This window comes from Macaca thibetana, chromosome 7 (genome assembly GCF_024542745.1).
Source record: "Macaca thibetana thibetana isolate TM-01 chromosome 7, ASM2454274v1, whole genome shotgun sequence".
In the NCBI taxonomy this organism is placed as follows: domain Eukaryota; kingdom Metazoa; phylum Chordata; class Mammalia; order Primates; family Cercopithecidae; genus Macaca; species Macaca thibetana.
Genome location: NC_065584.1, coordinates 101,093,339 through 101,112,831, shown reverse-complemented (window position 1 = coordinate 101,112,831; position 19,493 = coordinate 101,093,339). Strand labels below are relative to the sequence as shown.

The window sequence follows — 19,493 nt, the reverse complement described above, 5'->3', positions numbered from 1 at the left end:
AATACTTCAGGCAGTTTAAATCATTATTGTTTATAGAATTCCTTAAGTACTTCTGAGGAGGCTGCAGGTTCCATGAAACCAGTCTGAAATCGAAGTCATGGTTTTTAATATATTTAATAAATACTGCATATAAAACTGTTGTGATTCTATCTACCCTGCATTGCATTGTTACTACTGGCATTGCAACTAAATGCATTGTTACTACTAAATCTACCTAGCATAAATAAGGTTTGTATCATATTAGTATTACAAACTTTATTTATACTAGGTAGATTTAAATGTCAACTTGATATTTCTTTAATTCATTCATTTATTCAACAGATTTGAGTACCTGCTGTATGTCAGGCACTGTTTGAGGTACTGGGACTATATTAGAGAACAATATGGACAAAGATATCTTCCCATGGAGCTGACTATCTAGTCAGGGGAGACAAAACAGTAAGTCAGGAAAATTACAGTTTATTCTAAAGAGACAAAAGTTATAGTAGTAAAGCAGGAACAAAGGAATGGGGTGTGTTAGGGTAGGGAGGGTTGCAATTTTAAGTAGGGTGGTCAGGGAAGGCCTTGCTGAAAAAATAATATTTGAGCAAAGGCATGAAGGAAGTGATGGCAAGGAGTTGCTGGTAGAGGCAATAGCAAGTGCCAAGGCTCAGAAGGGTGTTAGAGGAGTTGCAGGGAAGCCTGTGGCTGTGGTGAAAGGAGCAAGGAGAGAGTAGGAGGGGGTGAGGTCAGAGAGTCAGCAACAGACTAAACAGCAGCAGAGAGCCAGCAGCAGGGCTTTACAGGTACTGAAAAGACTTTGGCTTCTACTATGAGTGAGAGAGGAAGCCTTTGGGGATTTTCTGCAGTGACACGATCTGACTTATGTTTTCACAGCATTACTCTGGCTGCCATATTGAGGCAAGGATAGAACCAGTCAGAAATATTGCAATAATCCAGGCAAGAGATGGTGGGAAATGCAGGTAGTTGGAAGTAGTTGTAGCTCTTGGATATATTTTGAAGGTAAAGCCAGCAAAATTTGCTGTTAGATTAAATGTGTAGGGTGAGCTATAGAGAAATTGAAAATGATGCCAGAGACTTTTGGCCTAAGTTACTGGTAGAAAGCAGTTTCCTTCTGAGATGGGGAAGGCTGTGGGAGAACCAGGGGCTGGGGTGGTGAGGACTGGAGGGTTTGTTTTGGGCATGGTAAGTCTGAGTTGTTCATTAGACATCCACACATGGTATTGAGTAGGCATCAACTATGCATGTTTGTGTTTGGGAGATTTGTTTGGACTAGAGATGGTGGGAGTCATCAGTGATGTTTAAAGCCATGAGATGGGTTAAGATCACCATGGGGGTGGGCATAGATGGGAAAGAGAAGGGGACTAAGGACTAACCCCTGCATCCCAACGTTAAGCAGTCTGGGGGATGAGGAGAGAGAAACCAGCAAAGGAGACAAAAGGGGGACAGTCACTGAGGTAAAGAACACCCAGATTGTGGTACCCTGGAAGCCAAGTGAAGAGAGGAAGTGCTTGACTGGGTTATTTACTACTGATAGGCCAAGGAAGATGAAGGCTGGGAGCTGACATTCAACTGAGCAGTGTGGATGCTCGTGATACCATCACAACGTGATGGTTGTGATATCAGTTTTGGTGGAATTGTGAGGGTAGAAATGTGAGTGGGAGTAGGTTCAGGAGAGACTGAAAAGAGGAAAACAGCAAGTACAGACAATTTTTTGTAGTAGTTTTGATCTAAAAGATATTAGAGTAATGAAAACAGTGGCTACAGAGGGAAGAAGGGTCAAGGTTTTTGGTTTTGATTTTTAGAAATAATAATAGCCTGCTTGCATGCTGATGAGATAATATGGTAAAAATTAATGCAGGGGATAGAGAGAATTGTTGGTTAGAGGGCTTCGAGGAAGCGCAAGTGGAGGGGTTGGTCTTGGGAACAAGCACAGTTCATCTGTGACAACTGGGGGAAGGCAAAAATATAAGGGCTGGGGTGCCGAGGTGAGTGATGTTGGTGTGAGTGTATGGGGTTCTCTTCTGATTGCTTCAGGTTTTTTAGTGAGTTAGGAAGTGACATCATCAGCTGAAAATGAAGACTTAAGGAGATGCTGGAGGCTGAGGAGAGAGGGGAGAAGGAAGTGGCTGGTGAGAGGGTGAAGATAGCAGGAAGGTGGAAGGTTGCTGGGATGGTCGTGAAGGTAAAGTGAGATCCCTCTATGGGCTTGCCTTCCTCCAACCACATTCACCAGCTGGCACAGCTGCAGAGTAGGCAGGGAGCTGGATTAACCAGGGTTGGGATTTTCCCAAATGAGGGCGGTAAAGCTAGAGAGGGGTCAGGGATTCAAAGGTGTGAACGGGAAGAGATTTAGGATTTGTCCATGGAAAAAGGCAGGGTAAGGAGGAAAGTGAGGACAACAAGGACAGGCGATCAGATAAGTGGGTTGTAGGGGTCTCAGGATTTCTGGAGCCAATGTGCTCAAAGGAGAGAGTTAAAAAATAGATGGAGGTGGTCAGAGTGGGGTGCTTGAGATCATAGACAGTGGTGACCAGGAGGAGAGAGTGACTGAAGGATGGCAATGCACCGGGGCACCAGAAGCGAGGAATTCAAGGGGACAAAGGCCAGAGTGTTGGTAGCATCAAATGTGTGTATTGAAATAATCCAGAGTTAAGACTAAATAGTACTGGAGAGACTGATGGTGGTGAGTCGGGAGCTAACAGTCTTTGAGGAGTAAGGGGGAGTGATCCAGGCTTGTTAGATGACTATGAGAGTATAGGCTTTGATGTGAGACTCAAAGCTGGGTTTTTGTCATTATTTTCAGCAGGTAGAGGGAAAATGATCTGGAAGAGGCAAGGAGGATACCAGCCCACCTCAGGGCCAAGTCGAAGAAGAGCTTTGCGGGGGAGCAGTCAGCTCTCTCCAGCGCTGCAGGGGAAACAGTGTGTTCAGGGCAGGAGAAGATGGAATTGAGGATATAGGGGATTTTGCTGATGAGGGTCAGTGAGTTCCAGAGGGCAGGGTGGGAGGATTTTATGTGTGGAAGGGCTGGGCCGAGGTGACAGGATGGAAGACGGAAGGAGCAGTGAGGAGATTCCAGTGGGCAGACTGGAGTGACCTAGGGGTCTAGGGCTTCGCATGATGGGAAAAAGCAGCTATCAAGGGGATCATGAGATTAATTCCTGGTGGTTTCAATGCAGCTAATGGTGCTGAACCTGTGAGTTTGGGGGGTAAGAAGTGTGGGTGTTTGGCCCACCCACACTCCTGCCCATGTAGGCGTGGAGACTACAAGGAGGGCATCTAACTCCGAGGGCCTAGGGCTCCCTCCAAAGTCCTGCCTGGGAGGCCAGTGGAGGGTGGCCTTGTTTTTAGCGTTGGGCTCCTGTTTGGCATTTGCTGGAAGAGGTGCAGGTAACTCTGTGAGGGGCACTCTCTCTCCATGCAGAGGGAGGCTTGAGACTTGGAGGCCTGAGGCAGGTATTTCTGGCCTTTCTCCCCTAATCCAGCATACAATGACTTGAGAAGAAACTATCATGTCATATTTATTCTCATAGACCTTTACTGCCCTTGTCTGAATTTTGTAATATAACAGCAGATGCAATTATAGGCATTTATGCTGTCATGTGATGTGAAGTTTCTTTTGCTTGTTTAAAAAATTCTACACAATCTTACACTAAAAATAATAGCTTTGGGAGAACTACAGTTGGGACAGACTTCTCAAAATCTTTGGCAGTGATAAAAACTAAGGCAATCCTGGGTGGGGGGACACGTGCCTGTAATCCCAGCTCCTCGGGAGGCTGAAGCAGGAAGATTGCTTGAGCCCAGGAGTCCAAGACCAGCCGGGCAACATAGCAAGACCTTGTCTCAATTAAAAACAACAAAAAAAGTGCAATCCTAATAAAAATTATAGTTTGATTAAAAGACACATTAAATTCATAATAAGTAAACTCCATAATAAATATACCTTATCCCTTAAAAGAAAGGTGAAGATGGCATGATGAAAGGGTTGAGGCTGTGGTATTATGGAGACGGGCCAATGACGATAGGGAACTACATCATAAGCACTTCCAGGAAAGTGCATGTGGCCAAACAGCCAAGGAGAAGAACACGAGTTGAAAGGGCGTAGTTGGCTGGGCATGGTGGCTCATGCCTGTAATCCCAGCACTTTGGGAGGCTAAGGCTGGCGGATCACGAGGTCAGGAGATCGAGACCATCCTGGCTAACATGGTGAAAGCCCATCTCTACTAAAAATACAAAAAATTAGCCGGGCGTGGTGGCGGGTGCCTGTAGTCCCTGCTACTCTGGAGGCTGAGGCAGGAGAATGGCGTGAAGCCAGGAGGCGGAGCTTGCAGTGAGCCGAGATTGCTCACTGCACTCCAGCCTGGGCAACAGTGAGACTCCATCTCAAAAAAAAAAAAAAAAAGAAAGGGTGTAGTGTACAGCACTGTGCTCCTCTGGCTGTTTGTATTTAGTTGTGTTTGTGCACTTTGAATTCAGCTGCTGCTACTTGGTGGTATAAAATAATAGCACATTAGGAATGATCACATAACCAAAGCAACATAATATTTTGTACTAATGTCACTACCTTACTTATCAATTGTGTGTAGGCTATTTGTAGAAAGTTTTGTATTGTAGAACAGACTGTATCTTAACTATGTATATAGTCTTGGAAGCAGCTCAGAAAACTGTATTTTGGAATTTGGTAAAGGAAGAACTGCAGTATTTTACAAGTTCTCTGCTGTAGCATGGCCCACAGTTTCTTCCAGGTTATAAATCAGTGTGCCAGCTTGTTGTCCAGTCTCCCCACCATGCTCCATCTGGGTGAGATCCTATTCCTGCATTAGAACCTAGCCCAAATACTGCATTCTCCATGAGACCTTCCTTGCCCATCTAGACAGAGTTAGCATATGCTAACATTTATACTATCTCCATGACTTCACAAGAGTGGACCTACTCTTCCTATCCTGGGAGCTCCTTTCCAAGTAGGCATTGTATTTATCTCTGAATTCTCTCACTGAAAGAAGGCCTAAAACTTGGTTGTCTCAATAAGTTTGAATACATTTTAAATATTTGGGTTTTTTTCCCCAAGACTTCATTAATGTCTAACATTTCATTTGTCTAGGGTCTTAGATGGACCTCTCAGAATCACAGAGTTCACTGAAATTTCTGTTACTGTTCCCCCAACCACCTCCTCCATCAGGCTTATTTTAAGAGAACCTTCTACCCTTACACTCCCCAACGCAGAGCCACATCTTCCTATTTCCAATTTACCTACTCAGTGCAACAGAATTGTGATATTCTGCAGTTTTGTTACTGTATATTTATTATTGTACAAAGCCTTTTTTTTTTTTTTTTTTTTTTTTTTTGAGACTGAGTCTCGCTCTTTGCCCAGGCTGGAGTGCAGTGGCGTGATCTTGGCTCACCGCAACCTCTGCCTCCCGGGTTCAAGCTTCTCCTGCCTCAGCCTCCTGAATAGCTGGGAATACAGGCACCTGCCACCACACCCAGCTAATTTTTGCACTTTTAGTAGAGACGGGGCTTTGCCATGTTCGCCAGGCTGGTCTCAAACGCCTGACCTCAGGTGATCCACCCACCTCGGCCTCCCAAAGTGCTGGGATTACAGGCGTGAGCCACTGTGCGCAACCGTACAAAGCCATTTTTAAGAACAGGACTAAGCGCGGTGGCTCAGGCCTATAATTCCAGCACTTTGGGAGGCCAAGGCAGGCGGATCACCTGAGGTCAGGAGTTTGAGACCAACCTGACCAACATGGAGAAACCCTGTCTTTACTAAAAATACAAAATTAGCTGGGTGTGGTGGCACATGTCTGTAATCCCAGCTACTCAGGAGGCTAAGGCAGGAGAATTGCCTGAACCCGGGAGGCGGAGGTTGCGGCTCATGAGCCGAGATCATGCCACTGCACTCCAGCCTGGGCAAGAAGAGTGAAACTCTGTTTCAAAAAAATAAATAAATAAATAGAAGAACAATATATATTTTTAACCTGGTTAGAGGAACATTTCAGAAATAAGATGAGAGGATTTATAGCCAGTAATAACAAAAGATTTTAAATTGTATCTGTATGTTTTTCAGTAGCATTTTTTATTTACCACATAGGCCTGTAGCAGTTTGTGGTGCCAGAGAACAAATGTTAGCCGGAGAACAAATGCACTTTGTATGTCCTTTGGAGGGATGCAGTCAGTCCAGGGGAAGAGCAAGTGCTTAGAATTCTCTGCTTTGGTTCTTATGCGGTTTCCTCTCCTGCCTCTGTTCCTTTGCTCCAATAGCTTCTCCTGTTCCAGAGTGGGCCCAGCAGGAACTTGGCCACACCACTCCCTGGAGTCCAGCTGTTGTGGAAAAGTGGTTTCCTTTCTGTAACATCCGTGGTGCTAGTTCCAATTTGATGGAGTCATTTGGGTAAAACTTTTTTATATCTCTGAGTATTAATTATTAAAATCAATGTTCATTTATCTGCATTTTTTTCTTAACAGGCCACATTCTCTGAGTACAGTCTAATAGTATTAAAAACTAATTACAAAGATAAAATACTCTCATACTTAGTATATATTGTGAAAGTATGTTAGATAATATGTTAACAATATATAAACATATACATGCTAAAAATTCTTTAAAATTTACCAAAGTAATTCGTCTAGTTAAATATAAACACTCCCTTATATTATGAAAGTGAGAAAATATTTATAACTAAGTATCAACGCAAATAGAAAACAGCAAATTTGAATAATGCAGCTGAATTTATACTTAAAGAAGTATTTGCAGACTATTTTTGTAAAGAAAAATGTTAGTAATCAATTACTAAGAATCCAACATGAGAAGTAAACAAGAGAGTAACCTCCACCCTACAAAAGAAGGAAAGCGATGAAGATAAGAACAGAAATAAATTAAATAGAAAACAAATAAATGTAAGTGATCAAGAGAAACAAAAGATGGTTATTTGAAAAGCCAAATAAAATAATCTATAGCAAGATCAAGCAATTAAAAGACAAACAATATTAGAAATGTAAACGATACGGCAGAAATTCAACCTATTATTAAGAGGTATGGTTGACGTTTATTTTCTCCACACAGATATCCATTCAATTGTTCCAACACCATTTGCTAAAAGACTATCTTTTCCCACTAATTACCATGGCACCTTATGAAAAATCAACTGGCCACCTTTGTGCAGATTGATTTCTAGACAGAATACAGTCCAGAAACTATGTTAATACGACATTATCTTCAATATTGCGTTACAGCAATACCATATACTGTAGCTTTATAGCACTAGTCACTAAATCAGGTAGTATAAGTCCTCTAAACTTTGGTTTTGTTTTTTTAGAATTTTTTTTGGTTATTTTAGATACTTCGCATTTTCATATAAACTTCAGAAACAGCTTGTCAGTTTCCACGCACACACAAGTCTGTTGAAACTCTAGGAGTACCTTGAATCGTAGATAAATTTGGAAAGAACTGACATCTTAACAATGTTGAGTCATCCGATTCGTGAACGGATGGTGCAGCTATCCATTTATTTAGGTCTCTCTTTAATCTCCCTCAGTGTTTTGTAGTTTTTAATGTACAAATGTGGCCCATGTTTTTTTTTTTTGTAATTATCTCTAAGTATTGTTATAAGGTGTAAATATTGAAGTGTTTGAAGATAGTATGATTGTCTTTATGGAAAATCCAGGCCCGACATGGTGGCTCACACCTGCAACCCCAGTACTTTGGGAAGCCAAGGCCAGCAGACATGTGAGGCCTGGGGTTCAAGACCAGCCTGACCAACATGGTGAAACCCCGTCTCTACTAAAAATACAAAAAAATTAGCCCGGCATGGTGGCACATGTCTGTAATCCCAGCTACTTGGGAGGCTGAGGCACAAGATTCACTTGAATCCAGGAGGTGGAGGTTGCAGCGAGCCAAGATCGTGCCACTGTACTCCAAGATGGGCGACAGAGCACCAGCACACTTAGGGAGGATTAACCTGCTTCATACTGGCTGTATGGAGGAAACCGATAGACCCAGCACGTATTCCACCCTGTAATATCTGTTCAACTAATGTCACCGTAACTTTCTTCCACTTTTTAATCAGATATATCAGATAATGGAAGGTATTAAAATACAAATAACACATTTTGAATGTTGTGCCATTTTCATAATTTCGTTAATGACATATTTAGCTCTAGGTGGAAAAGCATTTAATAACTAATCACCCCTCCTGCCTGCCCTACTTCCTCCTCTTCTCATCAATCCCAAATTAGTTTATTACAATGTGAAAGAATTATTCGAAGTCATTGCAATACTTACTACAATGTATTAACATCATTTTTTACTTTGATATATGGAAACTGAGTAAAAAATAACTATGGAAACCTGAAGTGAAATAGTTGCCATAATTAGACTTGTACCCTAATTCATGAAGAATCCTATTAATAAAAGTCAATATTATATGTAATAGTTAATGGTTTTGTAAACAAGACAGCTTTGGTTCCTGCATTTGTTCAAATCAAAAATGAGAGGAGAGACATTTTCTCTCCTAAGAAAATATATTTTTGAAGGCATCTTGTGGGGACATCTTTTGGTTAGCTTTTTAGAGGACAGTGGGTATTTCAGTGTTGTTTATTTCTAAAGCATTTTGCAAAATTAGAATTTTGATTTTATTCTAGACATCTTGACTTTACAGGTCGTTACAGGCTGCCTCAGCTAATAAGGAAGAGTCTTCCAAAACTGAAGGTGAATTAACACATTGCCTTGCCGAGCTCTACCAGAGAAAATCTCGTGAAGAATCCACCATAACTCATCAAGAAGACAGCAAAAAGAAACGTATGCACCTAGAAGGGCTGTTTCTTAAGGCATTGTTTTCTGAGACTACATTTTAAAAGATTGGCATTTCCTGAAATGAGGTTGAAATGGTAACTAAATAAAGAAGGGCAAATTTTTATAATTAAATTTTAAAATAATTACATTAGTTCAATAGTGATTTTTTTTTTTTTTTTTTTTTTTTTTTTTTTTTTTTTTTTTTTTTGAAAATCCAGGCTGCAGTGCAGTGGCCGGATCACTCACTGCAAGCTCCGCCTCTTATCTGCCTCAGCCTAACGAATAAAGACCATGTTAGCCAGGATTCTCGATTTTTAATTAAAGTGATAGAACCGCGCCCGGCAATTCAAATACAACTTTGTGTTCTGCTTATAAGTATTTTTTCTTTTGCTATCTTGCCTTTTTAGATATTATTCCACCTCATTAACTAAAGTTACAAAATTCTCAGGTTGAACATTTAGATTGCTTTCAGTTTTCATCATTATAAATAATACTGTAGTATACATTATGCATATAATTTGTTTTTTAAGTAATTACCTTAGCAGAAGTTTCCAGGAACCAGTTACTGTGTCAGGGTATGAAAACTGGCTCTTTATGTAGATTGCTAAATTGTCATTCAGAAAAGTTTCATCACCATTTTTGGTGGCCATTGGGTAACAACAAAATAAGTCTGTTTGGCATTTGCCTTATGGGAAAGCCATCCATTGAGATGTTTAGTTCCAATCCAATCACATAGAGATGTTTAGTTCCTAAACTTTGGTTAAAAGAAAGGTTCTCTTTCTACCCTGTGTGTGGGCAGAAAGAGATGCAAGTATTTCCTAATTCAAATCATTCTGGAGGGATATGCTTCATTTTGATATTCTTTCACAGTAATCTGAATTAAAGTAGTTCTTGATTCCACAGAAGTGGAAGGCAATTTACTTTCCCTCCTCTGATGTTTTGGTAGGAGGTGTCCCTCGTACTCCAGTGAGACAGAAGATGAATACCATGTGCCGTTCCTTAAAGATGTTGAATGTTGCAAGGCTGAATGTGAAGGCCCAGAAGTTACATCCAGATGGCAGTCCGGATGTGGCTGGGGAGAAAGGAACCCAAAAGATACCCAGTGGGAGAACAGTAGATAAATTGGAAGATAGAGGAAGAACACTAAGAAGTTCTAAACCTAAAGGTATTCCTCTTAGTCTGTAATTTACTCTTTTATACTCCTCTTTTTTAAAAATAAATTTTAATCATACCCTTAGTTTATTGACTATCTGCTACATGCCCAAAAAGGTGTTATGGTGAATACAATAAATAATAAGATAATGTCCTATTCTTAGATTTATGATCTAGCTACAAAGATAAAACAAATGAACTAATAAACAAATACACATATATATGTGTGTATATATGTGTGTGTGTATATATATATATAAAATGAACTAATAGAACTAAGAAGAGAGCCAAAAGTCTAAAACAGAAAATACAAGCCCATTTGGGAAGTAAAGTCTAGAGTAGGAGTTCAGACAGGGAAGATAAGGGCTGGATAAGCTGTGAAGGCTTCTAGGAACCACTGGAGTCCAAGCTAGACTTCCAAGAATGGGCAGAGTTAGAAGACAGAAAGATAAAAGAGCATTCCAGGTGGAGAATTAGCATAAGCAAAGTCACAAAGAAGAAGGCCCATGGCTTGGGCATAGGACAAATGGTTAAAGAAGTTTTACATTTGTGAATAAAGGGAGAAGAAAAAGGGTTTATGAGTAATCTAGGGCTAGGTTATTGACATCTTTCAAAGGTGGGACTAATTTAATCCAGCAGCTTCTATTTTCCTATTTTTTTCTTTCCTTTTTAAAAAAAATAATAAATTGAATTGTGCTGTGTTTCGATGTCATCTCTGAGTTCTTTTGAAAATTCTGGAGTGGGCCGGGCACAATGGCTCACGCCTGTAATCCCAGCACTTTGGGAGGCCGAGGCGGGCAGATCACAAGGTCAGGAGTTCGAGACCAGCCTGCCCAATTTGATGAAACTCCATCTCTACTGGAAATACAAAAATTAGCCAGGCGTGGTGGTGCGCACCTGTAGTCCCAGCTACTTGGAAGGCTGAGGCAAGCGAATCGCTTGAACCTGGGAGGCGGAGGTTGTGGTGAGCCGAGATTGCGCCACTGCACTCCAGCCTGAGAGACAGAGCAAGACTGTCTCAAAAGAAAAAAAAAGAAAGAAAGAAAATTCTGGAGTGTAAGTTTTATGCTCCTTTAAAGATTTTTTTTTTTCCTGTGGAATGTGAGAGCCATAGATGATAATCAGTTTGAATAAGGCAGAACACCTTTAGTGGGCTAGTAAAAGTGTGTGAAATGTGGTTGATACATGCAAGGGAAGGCAGAAACAACAGTACTGAAGACAGTGTGGTGGGAACATAATTTCTGGACTAGATTTTGTCCAGAAATAGACCTGCACAATAGTGGGCAAATGATTTTTGACAAAGATGCCCCAGTACTTCCGTAAGAAAGAGATAATCTTTTCAATAAATGATGCTGGAACAACTAGATACCTTTATGGAAACAAATTAGACCTTACTTTTAATAGTATTTTGAATTCCTGCTATTTTATGTCTAATATTTATGCCTTCTGTCTCTCTCTCTTTAATTGCTCAATCTTGCTATAGAATTTTGTTTTATTTCACTTTTCTTTTTTTTGTTTTTTGAGACAGAGTTTTGCTCTTTTTGCCCAGGCTGGAGTACAATGGCACGATCTTGGCTCACTGCAACCTCTTCCTCCCAGGTTCAAGCAATTCTCCTGTCTCAGCCTCCCTAGTAGCTGAGATTACGGGAGCATGCCACTACACCCAGCTAATTTTTGTATTTTTAGTAGAGATGGGGTTTTATCATATTGGTCAGGCTGGTCTCGAACTCCTAACAGGTGATCAGCCTGCCTCGGCCTCCTAAAGTGCTGGGATTATAAGTGTGAGCCACCGTGTCCGGCATTATTTGACTTTTCAAAGAACCATCTTTTGTTTCTGTTTATTGCTGCTGTTGCATTGTCTATTCATTTCTGTTCTTTATGATTACCTTTCTGCCTTTATTTTTGGGGTTTACTCTCTCATAGTACTTAATGTGTTGGACCCTTAGCTAGTTAATTGTTTTTAATTTATCTGCTTTACAAAATAATCACTTAAGTCTAAAGTCTGTACATTTTCTCTTTAAGTGTAACTAACTAACTGCATTATATATTTGCTATTTTCTATTTTCATTGATACTTATTTATAAGTATTTTCTGACATCCATAATATAAGGAAGTGTTTTATAATTAGCTTTGAATATTCTTGGACTCTGCTCAATGTGGTCTGTAAGATTGATTCTTTAATATTTGCTGAAACTGACCTAATGTTTGGTCAAGTTTTATTAATATTCTATGTACACTTGAAAATAATGTGTATTCTCTAATTGTTGAATATCTGGTTTTATACACGTCCGTACATTTTTTCTGCCGCTTTTATCTATTACTAAGATGATTGTATTAGTCTTCCACTATTATATTGTCTTTGCTCCTTTGTCAAAGATCTGTTGAGGCCAGGTGCAGTGACTCACGCTTGTAATCTCAGCACTTTGGGAGGCCAAGGGGGTCAGATCACCTAAGGTCAGGAGTTCGAGATTAGCCTGGCCAACATGGTGAAACCCTGTCTCTACTAAAAATACAAAAATTAGCCAGGCATGGTGGCAGGCGCCTATAGTCCCAGCTACTTGGGGTTACTGAGGCATGAGAGTTGCTTGATCCCAGGAGACAGAGGTTGCAGTGAGCTGAGATTGCGCCCCTGCACTCCAGCCTGGGTGACGGAGCAAGACTCTGTCTCAAAAAAAAAAAAAAATCAGTTTACTATATTTATGTAGGTCTATTTCCAGGCTCTCCTGTTACATTGATCTCTCTATTCTTTTGCTAATACCACACATACTGTCTTGATTACTGTAGCTTTATAGTAAGTCCTGAAGTTTGGTACCATCAGTCCTCAAACTTTGTTTTTCTCCTTCAATATTGAGTTAGTTATTCTGGATCTTTTACCTCTTCATATAAACTTTAGAATCAGTTTGTCAATATGCAGAAAATAACTAATTTGATAGGGATTGCATAGAATCTATAAATCAAATTGGGAATCTGAAATCTTGACAGTATTGAGTCTTTCTTGCTGTGAATATGGAATATCTCTCCACTTATTTAGTTCTTTGATTTCGTTCACAGAATTTTGTGGTTTTCCCTATATAGACCTTATACAAATTTTGTTAGATTTAATACCTGGGTATTTCATATTTAGGGGGGTGCTAATTTAAATGGTAATGTGTTTTTAATTTTAAATTCTGCTTGTATATTGCTGGTATATGGGAAAGCAATGGACTTTTATGTATTAATCTTGTATCCTGCAAATTTGCTATGATCACTTGTTAGTTCCAGGAGTTTTATTGTTTGTTCTTTCAGATTTTCTAATCATGTCATATCACCAAAGACAGTTTTATTTCTTCCTACCTTTAAATTTTTTGTTTATTTGTTTGTTTTGAGACGGAGTTTCGTTCTTGTTGCCCAGGCTGGAGTGCAATGGTGCGATCTCGGCTCACTGCAACCTCTGCCTCCCGGGTTCAAGCGATTCTCCTGTCTCAGCCTCCTGAGTAGCTGGGATTACAGGCGCGTGCCACTACACCTGGGTAATTTTTGGTATTTTTAGTAGAGAAGGGGTTTCACCATGTTGGCCAGACAAGTCTTGAACTCCTGACCTCAGGTGATTCGCCTGCCTCGGCCTCCCAAACTGCTGGGATTACAGGCATGAGCCACCACGCCTGGCCTCCTACCTTTAAATTGTTAACACTTACACTTGGTATACAGAGCCTTAAAAATTAATCACTTGGCTGGGCATGGTGGCTCATGCCTGTAATCCCAGCACTTTGGGAGGCCAAGGCGGGCAGATGGCTTGAGTTCAGGAGTTCAAGACCAGCCTGGGCAACATGATGAAACCCTGTCTTTACCAAAAATACAGAAAATTAGCTAGGTGTGATGGCACATGCTTGTGGTCCCAGCTACTCTAGAGGCTGAGGTGGGAAGATCACTTGAGCCTGCCTGGGAGGTGGAAGTGGTGGTGAGCCGAGATTGTGTCATTGCACTCCAGCCTGGGTGACAGAGTGAGACCTTGTCTCAAATAAAATAAAATTAAGTTAATCACTTGTCTTTGTACTTTCTCAATGTCTGGACTATTGACATTTTAGAGCAGATAATTCTTTGTTGTGGGGCTGTCCTATGCAATGTAGGATGTTTAACAGCATCCCTGGCTTCTACATACTAGATGCCAGCAGCCACCTTCGCCCCCACCGCCATCAGTCTTGACAATCCAGACATAGCCAAATGTTCCCTGCAAGGAAATATTTTCCCCAGTGGACAACTACTGGCCTAAATAATACACGGACTTGAGCAAGATTTGATTAATCCATTTTATTTTATTTTTTTCACAGATTTTAAAACCGAGGAAGAGCTACTATCATATATATGTGAAAATTACCAAAAAACTGTGGCCACAGGAGAAATCATGTTGAATGCATGTGCTCGAAACATGATCTCAACCATTAAAATGTTCCTAAAATCAAAAGGCACCAAGGAATTAGAAGTAAGAGAATCCGAATATTGTTGTTTGTCATAGATGTAGTGGTTGGTTGGTTGTTGGTGGATTTGGTTAATGTGTTGGAAAATGTCTGTTATGCCATACGTGATTCAAAAATGGTAAAATGAGTAAGGGAGTAAGTACAATTCCAGATCTCAGAAGGTGGATATGGTGAACTGGTAAGGCAAAAATCAAAGAGATGGGGTGAGTGGGGATAATTACATATAATTGTCTCCTAATGAAAAGCCTTTCTTCATGTGAGCTATATGTTAGCTGTATGATTAAGCCAGTGGTTTTTAACCCTGGCTATACTTTAGAATCACCTACAACATTTAAAAAATATGTATATGCCAACTGGCCGCAGTGGCTCACACCTGTAATCCCAGAACTTTGGGAGGCCAGGGTGGGCAGATCACAAGGTTGGGAGTTTGACACCAGCCTGGCCAACATGGTGAAACCCCGTCTCTACTAAAAATACAAAAATTAGCTGGATGTGGTGGTGGGCACCTGTAATCCCAGCTACTTGGGAGGCTGAGGCAGGAGAATCGTTTTAACCCGGGAGGTGGAGGTTGCAGTGAGGCAAGATCGTGCCATTGCACTCCAGACTAGGCGACAGGGTGAGACTCCATCAAAAAAATAATAATAATAAAATAAATAAATAAATAAATAAATAAATAAAATATATAGATATAGATAGATATAGATGCCTTGCTCTCTCCAGACGAACTGAAACAGATCTCTGGGGTTGGTACTTTTATTTATTTATTTATTTTTTTATTTGTTTTTTTTTGAGACAGAGTCTCGCTCTGCCGCCCAGGCTGGAGTGCAGTGGCGTGATCTTGGCTCACTGCAAGCTCCGCCTCCCGGGTTCACGCCATTCTCCTGCCTCAGCCTCCCGAGTAGCTGGGACTACAGGCGCCCGCCACCTCGCCCGGCTAGTTTTTTTGTATTTTTTAGTAGAGACGGGGTTTCACTGTGTCAGCCAGGATGGTCTTGATCTCCTGACCTCGTGATCCGCCCGTCTCGGCCTCCCAAAGTGCTGGGATTACAGGCTTGAGCCACCGCGCCCGGCCGGGGTTGGTACTTTTAAAAAGCCCCCTGGATAATTCTTTGGCACTGGGAGTGTTACAAACCACTGTTTTTAGACCATGTTGTTTTATTCATGTTCAGTGGCCATCACAGAGCTCCTCTAAAGCAAACAGGAGGATTTGTTTATAATACTTAGGTTTCTTAATCACTGCTTTGTGGAACATTTCTTTTAAGACACTTTATTTAGGGCAGGCCTGTTTTATCCATGCCCACTAGCTCTCAAAAGAACTTTTTTACCATGTTCCTTTTAAAGATAGAAGAAGATTCATGTCACTTTTTCATTCAAATGAAAGAATAGAGAAGTTTATAAGGGAATGTATTTCCCTTCTTAGGGCTTTAGTCAACTGTGAAAGAAATTAGAAATAATGACAAGTAACACTATTCTCCTATGTAATAATTTTGTATTTTTAGATGAACTGCCTGAATCAAGTAAAAAGTAATCTCTTAAAAACTAGCAAAAGTCTTCGACAGAATCTAGGAAAAAAACTGGATAAGGAAGACAAAGTTAGAGAGTAAGTAACTACCGTTTTTTAAAAATCATCTCTCCAAAACAAAGCTGTGAGATTAGCTTGTATCAGTTTAAAATAGATTGTTTGTGACACGGTGGCTCATGCCTGTAATCCTAGCACCTTGGGAAGCCAAAGCAGGAGGATTGCTTGAAGCCAGGAATTTGAGGCCATCCTGGGCAATATAGTGAGACCATGTCTCTACCAAAAAAATTTTTTTAATTAGGTGAGCATGGTGGTGTATACCTGTAGCCCTAGCTACTTGGGAGGCTAAAGCTGGAGGATTGTTTGAGCCCAGGAATTCAAGACTACTGTGAGCTATGATCCCAGTACTGCACTCTAGCCTGGGCAACAGAGCAAGACCCTGTTGCAGAAAAAAAGAAAAAAAAAAAAGATTACCAATTGCATGAAGATGCTTTTGTAGCCAATTCTTTTTGATGTTATAATATGCAGCTTGAATCACCTATTTATCTAATAACTTTATCAGTTTTTTAGAAAAGGCACTGGCTTTTCTCCTTTTTGATTGTTGTTTCTTATATAAATAGATCTATGCTTAAGGAAGGAGCTTTTCGTTTAGTGACATCCAAAGTAGATATGACCAAGTTTTTTTTTTCTCTCAAGGTGCCAGCTTCAGGTATTTCTTCGTTTGGAGATGTGTCTGCAATGCCCTTCAATAAATGAAAGTACAGATGATATGGAACAAGTAGTGGAGGAGGCAAGTATATAGCTTCGTGCCATTAAAATAAGCCCTAGATGCTTTGAGCTTCCCTGCAGAGGGCATCTATCTAGTAATGTTCTAAAATCTCCTTCAGGTGACAGATTTGCTGCGCATGGTATGTTTAACTGAGGATTCAGCGTACCTAGCTGAGTTTCTGGAGGAAATTTTGAGATTGTAAGTTTGATGATTACTAACTTAACTTTAAAATTGTTTTGTCAATACCTACATATGGTGTTGTCTCTGAATTTTGGAGTTGTAAGGACTACTTCTTAGGCTGGGTGAGGGAGGGAATAGAGAGGGTAAGATGGTAACTCTGTTCCATATTCAATCAATCTATTCCACAGGTATATTGACTCTATCCCAAAGACACTTGGAAATCTTTACAACAGCCTAGGGTTTGTGATTCCTCAGAAGCTGGCTGGTGTCCTTCCTACAGATTTTTTCAGTGATGACTCCATGACACAAGAGAACAAATCACCACTTCTTTCTGTGCCTTTTTTGTCAAGTGCTCATAGATCAGTGTCAGGCAGCCCTGAATCTGATGAACTGGAGGAACTTCGTACCAGATCAGCCAAGAAAAGAAGGTAAGAGCTCAAAGAATCAAAGGAATTATTTGCACTGTTATAGTTCTGATAAAAGATGTGTTTAAACCACAGTCCAGTCATATTTGTCCATATAATTTGTTGAACTAATAGCTGCCCTTATGTCTGACCAACTATATAGAAGCCAACTATTAGAGCTCCTAATAGGAGCATCTGACAATCTTTATATTATCTAGGAAATATATAGTCATGTTTTGCTTAACAACAGGGATACATCCTGATAAATGCGTTGTTAGGCAGTTTTTGTTGTACTAACATCAGAGTGTGCCTACCAAAACCTAGATAGTATATGTTTTTTCGAATGGAAAAGCTAATGTTCCAGCATTGTTACTGAAGAGCAGTCATTTCCCCTACTTGATCTGTAATGCCAATATCAAGTGTCATATATTAGGTTTCTGAATAGGCTCCATTATAACCTATGGGACCTTTGTCATATATGCAGTTCGTCATTGAAGGAAACATTGCGTGACTGTATAGTGTTTATTTCGTATTTCACAAAGCCTTCTTTACTGTCCACAGGAGGTCTCCAGGAACTAGGCCTTTTATGAAATAAGCTTAGAGTTTTAGCTTTTAAAATTTTCCTTGATGCTTTTCATTGTTCATAACTAGTTGAATTTGTTACTTTTGAAAATTCTGGGGTGACTTGTTTTATTATAAATCCAGAACAACCTTAAGATAACTGGCTTTTATTTAAACCATATTTTATTTCACTTAGACTCTAGTTCCATTTGAATTTAACTATATATAACCTCTATCTAGATGTATTGACTATTTCTATTTTTAAAAGGAAAAATGCATTAATAAGACATAAAAGCATTGCTGAGGTTTCACAGAATCTTCGACAAATTGAAATTCCTAAAGTGTCAAAGAGAACTACGAAAAAGGTAAGTAATCCTTCCAGTTTGAGATGACACAGTAAATAAGAATAAAAAGGCAGTGTCCCTACTTTTAGGAAAATGAACTTTGGAGGATACAGAAATAATATTAAATATTTTTATGAATGTGTATAAAACTATAATCCAAGGAATAGGAAAATGTAAACTTGTTAAGAGATTAACAGTTTTACTGAAGAGTGTGATATTTAGAGGTAATGTGAGGAAAAACGGTGAGTAAAAGTTAGGAATGAATTAATTCAAAATCTTTAATGTAGATAAGAAAACTCATAAAACAATAACTAAAATAAGCAAAGCGGTCGCTGGAAGAGAATATATAATCGTAATAGGACTTCGGTTGCATACCAGAAGGTGCTTTTCCATATGTTGTGTTTTACTTCAATAACAAATTTAGGCCAGGCACAGAGGCTCACACCTATAATCCCAGCACTTTGGGAGTCAGAGGAGAGAGGATACTTTGACACCAAGAATTTGAGACCAGCCTGGACAACATAGCGAGAACTTGTCTCTACAAAAAATAAAATTAAAAAAAAAAATTAGCCAGGCATGGTGGCACATGCCTATAGGCCTAGCTATTCAGGAGTCTAAGGCAGGGAGATCACTTGAGCCCAGGAGGTCAAGGCTGCAATGAGCTATGATCGTGCCACTGCACTGCAGCCTGGGTGACAGAGCAAGACTTCATGTCTTTTAAGTGAATGAATGAATGAATGAATGAATGAATAATAAGTTTTTTGAAAAAAAAGATGATGACGGTCATGGAGCCGGGAGGTAGAGTAGTCCCCCCTTATCTGCAGAAGATATGTTCCAAGACCCCCAGTGGATGCCTGAAACCACAGGTAGTACTGAACCCTATATATAGTACTGTTTTTTCCTATGCATGCATAAGTTCAATTTACAAATTAGGCACAGTAAGAGATTAACAACAACAATAATAAAATAGAATAATTATAGCAATATAATATAATAAAAGTTATGTGAATGTGGTCTCCCTCTCAAAATATCTTAATTGTACTATATTCACCCATTTTGGGGCCATGGTTGACTATGGGAAACTGAAACCATGGAAAGTGAAATCACAGATAACGGGGTACTATTGTTGTTTTTTTTCGTGGCAGTTGATATAAGGACTTGAGGTTTTTATTGGTTGAAAAAAAAATAAACCTAGCTGGAATTTGTTTACTGAGTAGAATTAATGTCTTGCTAAGGAAAAAAGGGACTAAAAATACAATGAAACTTTTCAACTGCACGAACTATCTGAGAAGAGTTAAAATTTAATGAGAACTATC

At 39.9% G+C, this 19,493-nt stretch overlaps 2 protein-coding genes across 3 annotated transcripts in view; both read left to right on the top strand.

The window, feature by feature from the left end:
• WDR93 (WD repeat domain 93) overlaps positions 1 to 19,493 on the top strand; it is a 289,540-nt gene that overhangs the window by 135,873 nt on the left and 134,174 nt on the right. The window lies entirely within an intron of this gene.
• Positions 1 to 19,493, top strand: part of TICRR (TOPBP1 interacting checkpoint and replication regulator) — a 55,345-nt gene that overhangs the window by 11,095 nt on the left and 24,757 nt on the right. For both annotated transcript variants that reach the window (XM_050797715.1, XM_050797714.1), the window contains exons 5-13: positions 6,265 to 6,394; positions 8,661 to 8,800; positions 9,741 to 9,959; positions 14,254 to 14,405; positions 15,900 to 16,000; positions 16,616 to 16,709; positions 16,807 to 16,886; positions 17,057 to 17,296; positions 18,102 to 18,198. In XM_050797715.1, the coding sequence (XP_050653672.1) occupies positions 6,265 to 6,394; positions 8,661 to 8,800; positions 9,741 to 9,959; positions 14,254 to 14,405; positions 15,900 to 16,000; positions 16,616 to 16,709; positions 16,807 to 16,886; positions 17,057 to 17,296; positions 18,102 to 18,198 (1,253 nt within the window). The remainder of the gene's footprint in view (positions 1 to 6,264; positions 6,395 to 8,660; positions 8,801 to 9,740; positions 9,960 to 14,253; positions 14,406 to 15,899; positions 16,001 to 16,615; positions 16,710 to 16,806; positions 16,887 to 17,056; positions 17,297 to 18,101; positions 18,199 to 19,493) is intronic.